Here is a 14,814-nt window from a genome sequence, read left to right as displayed (position 1 = left end):
ATCTATTTTCCTGGCTGGCTGCCTCCCCCTGGCCCTCTGGCTCCGCTCCCGGGGCGAAGGCCCCGTCCTGCACGGCTGTTCTAGCACCTGGTTGCTGTTACCGGCACTGGGACGCCTGCTGTATGTTTCCCGGGCGCCACTTGGCTCCAGAGAGGTTCACTTCTGGGGCTCCATGCTAAATCGCAGACTAAAATACTCTTTCTTAGATAAGCGGGCAAAAGCTGGATTATCTGTCAAAGCAGGATGTTTTCAGCACCACTTTCAATATTGAAAAGCAACTCTGTTACTGTATTTAGGTCTTGTGCCGCTGGACAAAAGAAATGTTATTAGGGCATAATTTCCATGAATGAATTTTACAAACTAATTTTCTGTATTACTACTTACAATATAGATGCTACAGCACTGGGAACGTGCTTGAGAAACCAAAGATGAAATGGTCTGGAAAATTACTGCAGCTTTATTCTAAAAATTATTTGACTACAAGATGCTGCTTTGTAGTCCAGAAAGAACTGATAGGTAATGTGCTACATCCTTTTGGTGCTTTGCAGTTTCTTTTTAAAGCCTCTCTGACCATTTAAGTATAAGGAGCTTCCTGGATTCTTATACAGCAAAATGCAACATCTAAGTTGTGCTGGAGTGGAGAAAACGGGACTCTCCCCTGGGGCCAGGGCTGGCAGTCAGGCTGAGGAGTTGTCACTAGATCAGAGCTACTTGTTGCATTGGACCTGTAGTTTTACTGGAGAGAAGCACGCAGAGCAGCTGCTGGAGGAAGCAGAAGGGAAGCAGAGAAACTGACGGGGGGGAGGAGAAGTGGAAAGCCTGAGTTGACAGTCTGAGAAATAGAAATTGTGTGATTTTTTTTGTTTCACTGGAGGTAGTTGAAATATATGAATGACTTGGGCCTGAATGGAGATGCTGGCAGTTTCTGGGTAACCCGGTGAGCGCATCTGTTAAATGAGACTTTGGCTGTGGAAGAACAGAAAGAGCTTTAATCGGAATTGATTTTAAGTATATCTAGTTGAGATGTGCAAAAGAATAAATACTATGAGTGATGAAAAGTTATAATTTATGTCTATGTTAAAAAATTTGTCAACACTTCAAAAGAGAAAGAACGCAGTTACATTGATAAGGTTATGTAATTTTTTGCTGTGAGTATTTAAGCCATGTAATAGTATCGCTCTCTTGACACGTACTAGCTCTGCGTAGGCTCTGGTGATCTTGGAGCTCGTGATGGCATGGAATGGCTTCAGAGAGCACGTGCATAGGTGTGTCTGGCTGAGCAGGGAGTGTAAGGTATGCTGCTGGCTTGTGGTACAGCCACTTCTGTGGGGAAATGTGAGTGTGTGCCTGCAGAAACCTTGCTGTCTGTACTTGGAATGAATTGTCCCTTTCTAGTTCTGTTGAATGGAAAGAAAAGAAGACTTGTGTAATGATAATCCAGTGTTCCTTGAGAGAGAATATTTTGCTTTTCTACTTACAAAGATTAGGCATCCGTGGTCGTTCATTATAAACACCAGTAAGTCATGAAGGCAGCACTGGGGGTGGATGTTATCCTTGGGCATATGGGTGATTAAAGGCAGATAGCAGAGCAAGAGCCTCTGATTTCTGTGAACATGTTTAAAATACACCCATGGAGCAGCTTGGCAATTCAAATTTTGCATTAGTTGTTTAATGTCAGCTATGGCTGATGTGATATCTGGGATGCAGCCCTCCAGATAATTTGACATAAACAGAAGAATTATTTTAATTTTCATTGGAGGGAATTAGAAGTTGGGGTTTTTTTGTTTGTTTTAAATGTGTGAAATAATTTATCCATTTTTGTGCCAGAACAGAACTGTTCCTCCAAATAATTTTTTGTGCATAATTTTTCCCCAATTTGACTTTCAAAGCACCTGTTGGTAAGATTATCCCTCCTTCCCTTTAGCAACCCAGTCCAGACCTTAATCCAAGCCTCTCTTCTGAGAACTTCACTGACATACAGCTGCTGTTTTTTCAGTTGTTTTTAGTTTTTCTTCATTACCTCTGGTTATTAAGAGTATGATTTGTGCCAGATTCATCCCTCCTGAATTCCCCTCCACGCTGATCCAAAAATAAATGGTTAAAGTGGTCGGCCTTAAAAACTTTTGAGTTCTAATGGTGTTGCGTTTCAGGCCTTAATTATTTATCAGGATGCCTCATAACTTGTTTTGGTGTGGTGGTTGTTTTGTTTTGGTGTTTGTTTTTTTTTTTAAACTCCAAAGACATTTATGTAGTTTTTCTTTCATTACTTCCAGATTTTCCCTGGGTTTCATATATTCTTGAATTTGAGGCTCACAGAGTGGAATGCTATGTATTTCAGATGCATGGCAACAGGAACAGACAGTTCCTGCCTTTTATGCTATGTTTTCTCTGTATTTTCACTCTTGAGTAGTGCTGGTCTTTCTGTATCTCTGTCACTGGTAAGAGACCCAGTCCACCTTTCCCCTCTGGCTCTACAGTGCTTTGTTCATCTCAGCTGTGCAGGCAAGTCTCTCCTTTCCTATTTGTGAATTGGCAGATTCCACATGTTCCTAGGACTGTACTTGGTTATCTCCAGAGTGGTGTTTTAATTTGTTTGTTTCTAAGTCTGGTTTTGCAGTGGGTGAAGTTTGACCTTTTGTCTCCCCTCCAAACTGGGTATTTACTTCCTAATCTTGGCACGTTTTGTATGTGGGTAGAGTTGCAGCTGGTGTATTGCGCTATGCCAGTAGCCAGTGAACAAAGTACTAATGAGATCAGGGATAACAAACCTGTTTCCAGTTACCTGTTTTCACAGTTTCTCTTCCTCCAATTAGACTGTCTCCAATGGTAAGCCATCTTTTTAAAGTCAAGAAGACTCAGTGCAGTGGCTCTTCTCCTTGTCTTCCTGCCACTGAATCCTTTAGTTTCAGGGTGTGTTCAAAGAACTTCTGTTTGCTATTGATGACAGTAACACATTATCTGTTAAGTCATTTTTCATGCTTTTCTGTTAGTGTCTCAAAATGTCATCATTAAAGAGACCTTTCTGCTTTCGCTTGTGTGTGTTTGGCCTTGCTCTGTTCCAACAACGAGTTATGCCAGAACTTTGTGGAGAAGCAGTCGGAGAAGACTGCTCTGCAAGAATGGAAACTGTATATGGATAACAGTGGGCATGATTCTACTTAGCTTTGTTTGTGCACACATGGCTTTTTTTTTTTTTTAGGGAAGAGGAAGTAGAAGTTTGACTGTGCAAACTTGTTCAGTGAGCTGACTGGATGTGAAGTCTTTGGTTCTTTTAAAGAGGATTCTGGGAAAAAAACCAATAAATGTGAAAAGTAGACTTTGCTCACAGCATCATACAATGAGGTCTCTGTTTACCAGTGTGAGAAGTAGATTTTGTGCTGTTACTAGATTTGATACCAAGTTAACTTAATTTTTAGTAATAATCTATTGTTACAAATTTATGTAACACTTCAAAGCAGCGCTTATTTTGGAGGTGCCGACATAGCTGCTGGTCATGTTTTCTGATTGGTACCAGCTGCTCCGTTGTTCTGGTCCTTCTGCCGCTGTCAGTGCTGCTGCTCCTGTCAGTCTTCTCCAGACCCCGTAAGTCATTATTTCCAGCTCTCCACTGAGTTCAACTTCTGGACTGGTCAGCCTGGTGGAGGTCCGCGCTATGGGTCAAGAGGAGGAGGCGGCGGCAGTGCAAAACTCAGCATCTTTGTAATTCTGGTACACAGGAAGATATGTGGCATGCTCCAAAAAAATCTGTTACCATCTCCCCCCCCCCCCCCCCCCCCCCCCCAGTATTTTTACTAAAACAATTACTGTTTTTTTTTAGCTGATGCCTTACTGTGCTTGCTAGGGTTAGCTCTGACTTCTGGTTCAACACTGGTTGTTAAAATATCCAAGGGATACCCTGGGCCTTACTGATGGTTTTGAAGTTGTGGGCTGGCTTCAGGGCGCACCATGGCACTTGAACTCAGTTGTGACCAAGACAGAATATCTCCTTGGTTGATGTGGCCTGCAGGCTGCCAGCTGACAAGCTTTGCATTGTCATCCAGAACTGGAACAAGAAGGCGGGCGAGAGTTGTGTAATCAGTTGGGGGTGGACGATGCAGAACTTACTTGTGAGTTCTCTCTCTTCCCCTTTTCTTTTTTTTTAACAGAGCTTATGTTGAGAGAAGTTACAGTTTCTTTTAGTATTAAAATCAGAATAAATAGCTGGAGGAAAGGGAACTGCAGTTTTCTTAGAAGTCAGCAGTAGGTTTTCTTTTTTTTTTTTTTTGTATCTTGAGTGAGTTCAGCCAAAAGTACTTATGTTCCATCCAGTTCCCAGAGGGTTTGGGACTTTTTTTTTCAGTTTTGCAGTCCATAAAATGCTTTATGCGGTAGTATGATATATGGTTTGTATATCTTCCAGGAAGACAATATTCCCTCCAAAGGTTTTGAGATACGATTCTGTGGGCCACTGGCCTAAACCCTCTACGGCAACACCATAGAAATTCAAAGAACAGAAAATAAAACCTTCCAGTTTTGGAGGAGTTCTCTCAAAATAGTTGCCTTGAGACAAACTGTGGAAACAAGTTCTGGCAGTCAGGCAAAAGATGAAAACTATGAAGCATGTTATTTTTGAACAAAGGTAACCCTCTACCCATTTCACTGAAACAAAGTGGGTTCTGAAAACTGTAATGTCAGTAGAACTGGGGGCTCTGTGCCGGGGCCAGTGCAACGCACTCCCTGCTGTGCTTAGAGGTTTACTGAGACAAGCATGCAGCTGGAGATGATGTACAGGAACACCTTCAGCTTGCCGTTGTCTGGGGCAGATTCCTACACACGTACTTATTGCGCTCTAACACCTACGGTGTTACTAGTGGATCAGGTCTGTGCTGTCTGGTGCTGCTTTGGCTTCGGTGGGCCAGTGGTGTCTGTCTGTGGGACTTATGTAGGAAGGAGAAACTTTTGCTTTTAAGACTTCTGTTACTAAAATGAGTCTTGCCAGCTTTTACCAGGTGGGGAAGGTGGTGTGATGCTGTAACAAACCTGACAGAGTGACTACAACTTTACAAGATTGCACTACATATGGCCTGCTGGTGGAATCCTGCTCGGATACTGACAGCAGAAGTGTGTTACGCAATTCCTCCTCCTCTTCATAGATGCCAGAGAGCAAGGATAAAATGCGCTGCTCTTTTGTATAAAAAGTACAAGTAAAGCAGGTATTGATGTGCCCAAATGAGAAGCTTGTTTTGTGTCTCCATAAAGTCCTGGAAGCTCACATGTTGAGGAGAATCTCTTATCAAGAGATCTTGTTGTAAAACTAGTTTGTTTCTTGTTCTTCCTGCTGGTTAAATTCTGTAATTGGGCTTTCAGGACACTGCCGTGCTGCTGCCCTGGGCTGTCTGTCGCTGCCCTGGTGGCATGTGCAGTATCCCGTATGCTTTCCACGTTGTCTAGAATCTGTGACTTCCCGAAGAGCTGGAGCAGTCAGCCCAGAGCAGTGAGGCTGGTAGTAATCTGGTGTTTTCCACGCTTGTGGTGAGTGCACCTGCCTCGGCTGTGGGCAGAGGCTGTGGGGCTCTGCCTGGGACAGTGTGGCCAAGGTGATGGGGATCTGGTTGCAGCAACAGCAGTCACTTTCTTCTCAGAAACATCTTAGGAAAAGAGAAGCAAAGCTTTTGTGTTTGGTCTAGTTGGGCTGCTTCTGCACAATTGGCGTTTGCTGCTTTGAGCAAGACCTGGGCTGGAACAGCAGGATTATTGCAACAGGATCAAGCAGTGCTGATGGGATTACGTAGCTTTCTCAATGACTAGTCAGTCTTTGCTGTGGTTTGAACATTCACTTCCCTTGTCTTCATTGCCCTGAACATGCATAGGTCATTTTAAAGCTGTGAACTACTATTAAAAATGTAAGCCCCACCCCGCCCCCCTTTATTTGCATATTTGACTAGTACAGGAAAAAAGAATTAGTTTGTTTTTACAGCATTGAGTAAACAGCTTTTATCTCTTTGTAATCTGGCATATGAGGTCCGAGTTCCCTGAGTACTGCACATGTCCCCGTTCACCTTCTCACACAACATCCTAGCTGTGGGGTGAAAATGCTGAATGATGATGGTGACCCCCTCATCACCAGGACTTCAGTGTTGTTCTTTTCTGCAAGCCTGTTCTGCTGTCCTGGGGCTCTTCATCTTTCGCTCATCATCTGCTTTAATGTTCCTCTCCTCCCGGTTCCTGCTTAGGCAAAGATGGGAATGATGTCTGCAGGGCAGGTGGTGAGCAGAATGTGGTAGAACGACACGCTCTGCCCGCGGGGCTTGCAGCTTGCAGCGCTTCTGGCTCAGGCTGGTGTGAGGAGCCTTAGGCTGGATTGGTGTTGCTTTGGTAGGCCCCGAGATCAGTGTGGAGCAGAGTAAGCGGCTTGGAGTGCTGTTTGTTTCCGTGATCCTGAGCAAAATGGTTGTTCTGGCTGTACTTTTAAAGCTTCGAGAACCCATCAGTGCTCCTTGACACTGGTACACCTTTGGGTCTGGGCAGTGTGGTGTGTGGGCTGTGCCCCGTCGTGCTGCCCCGTGGTCTCGGGGTGGATGTCCTGCAGCGTGAGGGCTGTGCAGCCTGCAGGGCTCCATCAGGGGCTTGGTGTCTGCGGGCTTGTATTTCACACGAGTATGTTTTGTTCTGTAACCCTTACTGTCTTTGGCTGAAGGGTTGTAAAAAAGAAATCTGCAGGTGGTGTGCATTGTTTGAAGTCCCTGTAAGAATTTTCAAATTTTCAGTTTGCCTCTCTTGCGCATTGTAACTTTTGTTCTCTCTCTTTCCCCTCCCCCCCCCCCCCCCCCCTCCAATTTCTAAGGGGTAGAGGATCTGCAGCAATACTTCTGGTGTCATTTCCAGTAAGGCTGTGGTGATGGCACATTGTTATGATCAGATAGCAGGTGGCCATGCTTATGGGGGGTGGTGGTGGGTGGATGTTTATAGTGCAAGCAATACCTTTGTGAGGCACCTGTTACTGAAGGGCCAAATATCTCATCAGCTGGGAGAAGCTGACCTGAGGCTGACTTTACCGTCATAACAGCTTCCAGCTTATTTGCTGCTAGCTCAGCCCCTATTAAAGGCATTACTATATTTTTGCATGCAAATGCTTTTGTAATTGGAGATGTTTTTTCTAAACCTGATGTAAACAGCTCTAACTGCTCTGTTATTCTGAGTAAGTCTTTCGCACTTTTTTTTCCTCATTCCCTGAGTAAGAGACGTATAACCCGTAGTGAATTCCAGTAACCTGGGGGAACTTGGCCACAGTTAGCAACAGGGACTGAGTGAGCTTTGGGATCATGGGCACAGTGAATAGGCTGGGCCAAAGTCTTGTTCTTCTCCCGTGCATTTTTCCTAGTGTAGGGAAAGCCTTACCCAGAGCATGCTCTGCCTATGGTTACGTCCATCTTTTTTCCTTCCTCATAGCGTCCTGCAAATTTGTTAGCATCGGTAGTAGTAAGAAGGGGAGGGGACTAAGGTATGTGGAAATACTGTATCTTCACGTAGCTGCTGATGGTGTCTTTGGAGTGGTGTGGAGGCTCAAGCGTTGTCGTACTTTTCCAAAGCTGCATGCCATTAGGCAGGAAATACTTAGCCATTTGCATCGGTGTAGGCTGCTTGGCTGTTCTGCACAGGAAGATTTCCAAGAAAGCTAGTCAAGGACTTTCCAGTCTCTCTCCTGTTCCTCGTTAGTTGACTCATAACAAAAAATATCTCTCTGGTGAAATGGCTGTAGTGGAGATGAAGTATTCTGTGAGAGAGCGTGGTGGTGAACCTAGTTGTTTTTTACCAACATGGAGCCCTGCCATGACAGTAGCCCAAGCATAAGAAATCATGTTTTGCCAGGGTGCTGTAAAACAGGAACTGTCGAGAAGAGGGCAATGGTTGCTATGCCTGTGAGGTCTCGGGCAGCTTCATGTGCTCAGAGAATGGCTTTAAGCAACTGTGCTGGAAGGAAATTTGGAAAGACTGCGTGCCTCACGGTGCGGGCTGAAGGATGTGGGGAACATAGCAATCCATTTTCACCAAATCCCTTCCTCAACACCTCTGTCTTCAGGGCATAAAACCTGGCAGAGCTGAGCACAGAGAAGCAGCTCACAGTGATGCATGTGCAGCCTTCCTATTCTAAATCTAATATGCTTTGAGGGCTGCCTATGAACAGCTTCCACCCTGTAGCCCTAATGCACTTACTGAGTGTGTCTGGTGAGGACTGCTGAGCTTTCATTGAGGAATTCAGGAAGAGGAGTGTGGAGCATCACTGGCCTTTGCTGAAGGGTCCCGTTTTCCTCTGGCAGAATCTTGTGCAGTCGCGTAAGAATAAGCTCTTCGGTCAAGACTGGCTGCAAGAAGCACTGGCTGGTGACAAGAAACTCCACATTCACCCCTCTGTGTTACATGCAGGAAGGGCTCAGTCAGTAGTCCCCACCAAGCATCATCTGTGAGCAAGCAGAAATTAAACTGTGGGAAGGGTGGAGGGCAGGAGAGGACAAATTATGTATGTTTGGTTCCCACATCTTTTGGGCTTGCTTACTTCCCCCAGCCTTGGTCCAAATTAGACACAAATTGATTAATTGATTGGTGTGTTCTGCAGACCTGGTCTTTCCACTCAGAAGTCTAGAGGCAAAGTATCATACTTCTCACCCCCAGGAAGATGTTATATTAAACCTAGCAAGCTAATAGCTGTAGGTATTTATTTCTTTATAGGCCAAGCACTATTGTTTTTATGACTTCACCTTAAAAATGAAAACCTGAAAAAGGTTAAGTTTTGCACAGTTCTTGTGAAATCTACTGAGTGTGTATGTGGCAAGGACACACAACTGGTATTAATGCAGCATAACTCTCTGGTCTCTCTGTACTGCCTTCACTGCTCAATGAATCTGCTTCTCTTTTCAAAATAATACGTTTGCTGCTGGCTTTGGAAACGGAGACTTCAACTTCTGGTTTCAGAATTTCTAGGATCAGTCCACAGGGAGGTTGTAATAAGGTTCTCCGGTGCTCCTGCAAGGGGATTGTGACTCTTGAGCTACTATATGTGCACCTAGGTTTGGCTGGTGACTTTGTCTAACTCAGGCTTTTATACCTGTTACTGTTAGGATTTCTTTTTTCAGGTGCTTAGATAGGATCAAAGAATGAAACAGAGTACAACACTTGTCATCTTTGAGATGTTTTATGTATTTTCTTTTATCTTTTCTTTAGGTTTGGAAGGCATTTTGAATCCCCTCTTTTGTGGCAAAGCATTATCATGATCATTACTATGTTACTGATGCTGAAGCTGTGCACTGAAGTACGTGTATCCAACGAGCTGAACATAAAACGCCGCTCTTTTGCAGGTGAGTGACATGACTGACTTTTGCAGGATAAATCTTTTTGAAAGCAAGGCACACTGTATTTTGGACAAAAGTTCTGTCTGAATTGCAATCCATATATAATTCAGTGTAGCACTTCCTGAACGCCTTTTTTGAAACTGCTTTTTTTACAGGTAATATGTAAAGCTGTAATTTTATTTCAGATGGGTCTTGGTTCAATCTAGAAATCAGAGTTCTCCTTAATATTTCACACTGTGCCCTAAGTATAGAGCTGGCTGTGATGCCATTGTGCTAGCCTGTGTTTTTTTTAGATCTTGACCAGAATAAGAATTTATTTTCTTTAGCTGTACTTTCTACCAAGTTCTTAGCTATGGTCGTATGTTTTTATCTGAAATTTTATTTTTCAATTGCAAACATTTGCTTTTGTACATAATTTATTTTCTACTTACTGAGTTTCTGGCAGTCAAAATAGGAGGTGCTGTCATATGGCTACAAAACAATGTCTTTTTGTGTACAATTTCCTTAGGTTTTAGTGTGCGTTTAGTTGGGATTTATGCAAATTTTCACATTTTATTTTGGTTATTTATTAATTTGTAGGCATTGATAATTTCAGTTAGGGCCAGAGTATTATTGTTTATTTAATGAAATGTTCAAGCTTAGTGGGAAGTCCCTGCTTCTTTTCCCAAATAAAAAATGAGAGGGGTAGTTTTTGTGTTGACTTTGACTTACAACATTTTATGTTGCAGCTTATCACCAACAATAACAGAATTAATGCTATCAGCTTTTTGTCAGTTGTTTTGCCAATATAGATGTATAATTTATTCTCTCCATCTGTTCTCTTCTCTCACTCCCTTATAATTGAGGGTCTGATTCAGTTCCAGATATCCACAGCCATCATTAGAAGGCAGCAGCTTCTGGCTGTGCAGTAGGGTAATTTATCTAATAGCTAAGGAAGCTGCTTCCATTCCTGCTCACTGTGGAGTGTAGTGTGGGACCGTTCAGGTAAGTGAATCCATGTGGAGGGGGAGCTGCACTCCAGCTCCCAAACAAAAGCTGCTGTGTTCACAAGGGTGTTAGTCTGGCGGGATGAACGACTTAAAAACTGCTTTCAGCCAGGTGTAGCAGCAGGTAAAATCTAGGAAGCGTTTGGGAAGGACATGGATGTTTTCTCCCTCCTTTGCTCTCCGTGCTGGCGTTTCCTGAAGTGGCAGAACGGTTTCTCTGTTTGCCCTTTCTGAAGGGAGATTGTCCTTGTGCACATTTACACGTACACTCTTGCAGGCTCCTTTGGTAACCTTTGGGCAAAAGGAGAGGCTATTCAGTTCCGTATATAGCGCTCTTTAAACAACTCTCCCTGAAAGACATGCAGTCTCCTAAAGGGTAATCAGTCTTTCCCTGAGCAGGTAACAGAAACTTCTCAAGGTCACATTGTGTCATTTGATCCTTTTCCCTGAAACTGTGCTTGTCATGTGTGTGTTTAACTGGGGAGACTGATTTTACCTACTTGTGGCCCTTATTTATTTGTTTTCATCAAAAGGCTTGCATCCTTCCACAACCTTTGAGAACAGCTAAGATCTTTTTCTTACCTGTGATTGATTTTTAGTAAGGCCAACTGTAACGTGATGGCTCAGAATAGACATGTAAATGCATACAAAGCTCCTTTCAAGATGGGCAGAAGGATGGGTTTGTATTTCAAGCACAGTATGAGTAGGAGTGAGATCTGTGTTTCTAATCCTACGCCTAATCTTACCTCCTAAGTTTTATGGTGATCTAGGCAAGCTGATAAATCTGTGTACTTACTTTCTTTCCTCATAGGGTACAGGGCAGTGAGAGGCTAGGTTTGAAGGCAGTGTTCTTCATTAACCTTGTCGTATCCTGAGGGGAGAGTGCAAATTTTCTGTATGATAATATAATTTATTATTTCTCACATGGCTGGTCTTCAGTTTAAACCTTTTTGTTCTTTAATTTCTATCCTCCCTCTGAATGTTTCTGCAAAAAAATCCAAAATAGTTAGAAAGTGAATAGAATAGAATATTTCAGTGGAAGGGAGGTTGCTCTTAAATTAGTGTTAAATGTGGTATTTCTCCCCCAGTCACATTAGTATATGTTTACCAGTTCGTTTTGAATTATGTTGGGGTTGCTTTTGTTATTCTCATGCATAAGGTTCCTTAAATAATAACTAGTTCAGAAGGAATCTACTTTAAAACATCCTCAAGAAGTAAGGAGCAGTCTCATTCTGACAAGCTTGTTCTGTATTCTGTAGCCTGTTTTGTGGTGTTACTGGGTTAAAATACACACCAACAGTAACTCAGAACATAGACATAAAGTTGTTCAGTCAAGATCTTGTACTTTCATTTATAGGGTAACTATCATAGCATGAAAATATACAGTCTCCCCAGACACTTTCCACTAATGCTTGATTATTTCTGGTAGGTTCTATATAAAGAACTTACTAGGAAAACTCACATAATCTGATTTTTTCTCTCAGTTACTTCTCAGTTGTGGGATTTCTCCCCCTCCCCTTTTTTAGTCTTGTGAAGTGAAAGTAAGTTGAAAGTGGCAGAGCCCATCTTTGGCTGCTGCTGCCTTCTCTGCCTTTGTTCTGGATACATAAACTTTATCCTTCAACTACATGTACTGGTTGAAGGCAGGGTAAGTCCTCTTTGTATATCCAGCTGTTCTATTATTTTTAAACTTTGACTGGGTAGCCTGTTTTTAACTGGTCTGAATTGGAAAAAACCCTAACCAACCTCCAAACAAGAAAACAACATTAAAACCCAACTTTATTTTAAAACCTCCAATGGTAGGACAGTTTTCTCTCCTGTGTATGAATATTTTGAAAGCTATGTGAAGGAGTCTCTGGATGAAATCGGCAGACTTGAACAATACCTCCTTTTATCCTTTATTTAACACCACTTTGATTGCATCCTGGCTGCTTTAATGCAGATCTCCTGTTACCATTGCTGTGGTAATAACAGCTCTCCTTACTCTTAGCCCACTGTTAAATTGGTGTCTTCACAGCCCTGTGTGTGCTGTGTGGTTGGCTCGGTACAGAAAGGCTGGAGGCTCCGTGGTAGTTTCTGTTGTTGTTGAAGGGGTTGTGCTGTTTCTGGGGCATGATGGTGCTGCCAGGCTGGAGAGCTGAGTGGTGACAAGCAGAATGTGCACATGCCGTGTATCGACTCGAGAGCCCAGAGCAGGCTGCAGCGAGGTTCTCACAGATACAGCAGCTAAAACCACCTTGTCACTCTAGAAAACGTCAGCAGGCCAGAGCAGTCTCTTCATGTTCCTGTGGAGACAGACACCCTATGAAGAGCCCTCTTTTTCTTTCCCCAAATAAGCCTTCCACCTCTCTCCAACAAAGATTCAGTGTCAGTTATGCTGAAGACATTGTGACAGATGTCAAGCACACTGAATGTATGAACTATTCTGAAAACCAGTGCACAGTGTTCGTTAAAAACAGACTCTTAGATATCTCTTACTATAGTACAGCCCAGGCTCCGTAAGTAGAACATGGGCTCTTGTATTTTTTTGTGAAGATGATTTCCTCTGGTCATTCATCCAGACTTGTCTTCCTTCCAGTTGCCAGTTGCCTTAACCTGCCTTGTAACGTGTATCTTATTATAGCACGCTGATCCCTTGAAGAGCTCTGGTTTTGGCACTGGAAAGCACTCGTGTAATATATGGTTTTCAACTGGCAGAGGAGGGCTAGAGGGAAAAAAAATTAGCATGCAGAATGGTTGCAGATGGGGTCTGCTCCATCCTTGATATGATTGGCTTGACCTCAGGCTTTTTGAAACTCTTTAAGAACAGCATTTTCCATGGGAGGCAAGGCAACTGTATTGTCCTAGCTGATTATACGTACATATCCGCAGGCTCAGTGTTGCTGAGGTAACAGCTTGTTTTCTCTGATCACGAAGAGTATATAAGTAAGAGTTAAGCTGTCCGTTTCACTGGTTTTAAGCCTCCATTTTTTCATGCTGTGGGTTCTGCATTGTGACTGCTCTGGGCCTTCCTACTGCTTGACCCTATCTTAATATCCTGGGGTGGGAGCCTTACAGAAAGCACGGAGACTAAAATTTCTGGCATGTTTTGTTTTGGCTATTATTGTTTTATAAGCAAAATATACTAACTGACTAAACTGTGACTAGAAGACCCACTGTTGCATTTAATCATACAAGTCTGTTTGTCTTTCCTTCTTCCCCCCCTCAACTGTTTTTTACGTAGCTGCAGATAGTAAGGATGAAGAAATCAAAGCACCTCCCAAGAGATCCTATCTGGGTATGTACTGTACAAACCCATTCTGCATGAAGTTGTCCTCTCAACTATGTATTTTGTGCTTTGCTACCTTTTGTAACCATTTTTAGAAATGATTGCATGGTCATTTCCATACAGAATGCTTGCGTTGCCTTACATACTAAAACCTGGTGCGTGATTTTTTTTCCTCTTAATTTTCCCCTCCCCAGTTTTAACTTTCATAGAGGAAAAGATGCTTTCAGCTCTATTTCAGAAACCAGTTTTCTGAAGACAGTTGAATTCACCGCATTGGTGTCTCAATGATACCTTCCTTTTTCTTTTCCCAAGCTAGACAAGCAAATACATGATACAGGGATCCATCTCTTCAGACTTATATTTCTCTTCCAGCTGTGATTCTGCAGGAAACTATGAAAAATACAGGAGTATCTTTCAGCACTGTGTTCAGAATGCTAGATAAAAAATTTCCCACAACACTTGATACTCAAGCAAAATGCCTGCATCCTTGTGAAATTTTCTGTCTTGTTTCCCTGTCTTTCATTAGAACAGCCTCAAAACTGTTACTTGGGCATTAGTAACATTTAAGGTGAGAGCTTCAATCTTCAGTTTCAGAGTTGGAGTTTATGTTCTTTAGTTTGCCTAAGGAAGAGGAAATACTAGGTGCAAACCAGCTTTGCAGTATTTTCAATTCTTAATAGTTTGGGAAGACAGTTTTACCCAAGTAATGGCACTTCTGTTTTAATTAGTTGGGGCATTGCATTAAGGAAGTTATACTGACTAGAGATACAGAAGTTCCCTAGAGTCAACTTCTAGGCTGTTTTTGATTGAACTGATTTGGAATTCCACATTGATACTGGCTATGCTGTCTTGCAATTCTTGAGTTAGTAAGGGGTCAACTGAAAAAATACAGGGTAAAGAATAATATTACTGGTGCAGAAGCAGAGTCTCTATTTGTCAACAGACACAGTTAATTAAACTGGAGTTAGCTCTGAGAAACACTACCAAAGAGTTAATATTAACCTGAATGCTTTCTTGAAGCCATAAGACCATTCCTGCTAAGGTTAAATAGACTCTCTTTTAATGATTCATCTGTGTCTCCCCTGTCCAGATGTAGGGGCAAAATGCATGCTCTGAGAAATTTACCTTTTTTTTGGTCTGATACCAGTATTTTGCAAAGCACCTTTTCCTTTTGTGTTTTCAAAACATTTTTTTCCGGACTTGGTATCAAACTGTTTTGGTTTTCTGTTTGTCT

The 14,814-nt window shown here is 42.6% G+C and overlaps 1 protein-coding gene across 3 annotated transcripts in view; it reads left to right on the top strand.

The window, feature by feature from the left end:
* Positions 1-14,814, top strand: part of SLC66A2 (solute carrier family 66 member 2) — a 65,737-nt gene that overhangs the window by 929 nt on the left and 49,994 nt on the right. For 2 of the 3 annotated variants that reach the window (XR_008820751.1, XM_056331736.1), the window contains 2 exons: positions 9,199-9,332; positions 13,536-13,589. Coding sequence is in view for 2 of the 3 variants with exons in the window: in XM_056331736.1 (XP_056187711.1) it covers positions 9,199-9,332; positions 13,536-13,589 (188 nt within the window). In the remaining variant the exon portion in view is untranslated. The remainder of the gene's footprint in view (positions 1-9,198; positions 9,333-13,535; positions 13,590-14,814) is intronic. The other variant, XM_056331738.1, reaches the window with a different exon arrangement.

This window comes from Falco biarmicus, chromosome 3 (genome assembly GCF_023638135.1).
Source record: "Falco biarmicus isolate bFalBia1 chromosome 3, bFalBia1.pri, whole genome shotgun sequence".
Lineage (NCBI taxonomy): Eukaryota > Metazoa > Chordata > Aves > Falconiformes > Falconidae > Falco > Falco biarmicus.
The sequence above is the reverse complement of the archived record's forward strand: the minus strand, read 5'-3'. Positions and strand labels throughout refer to the sequence as shown.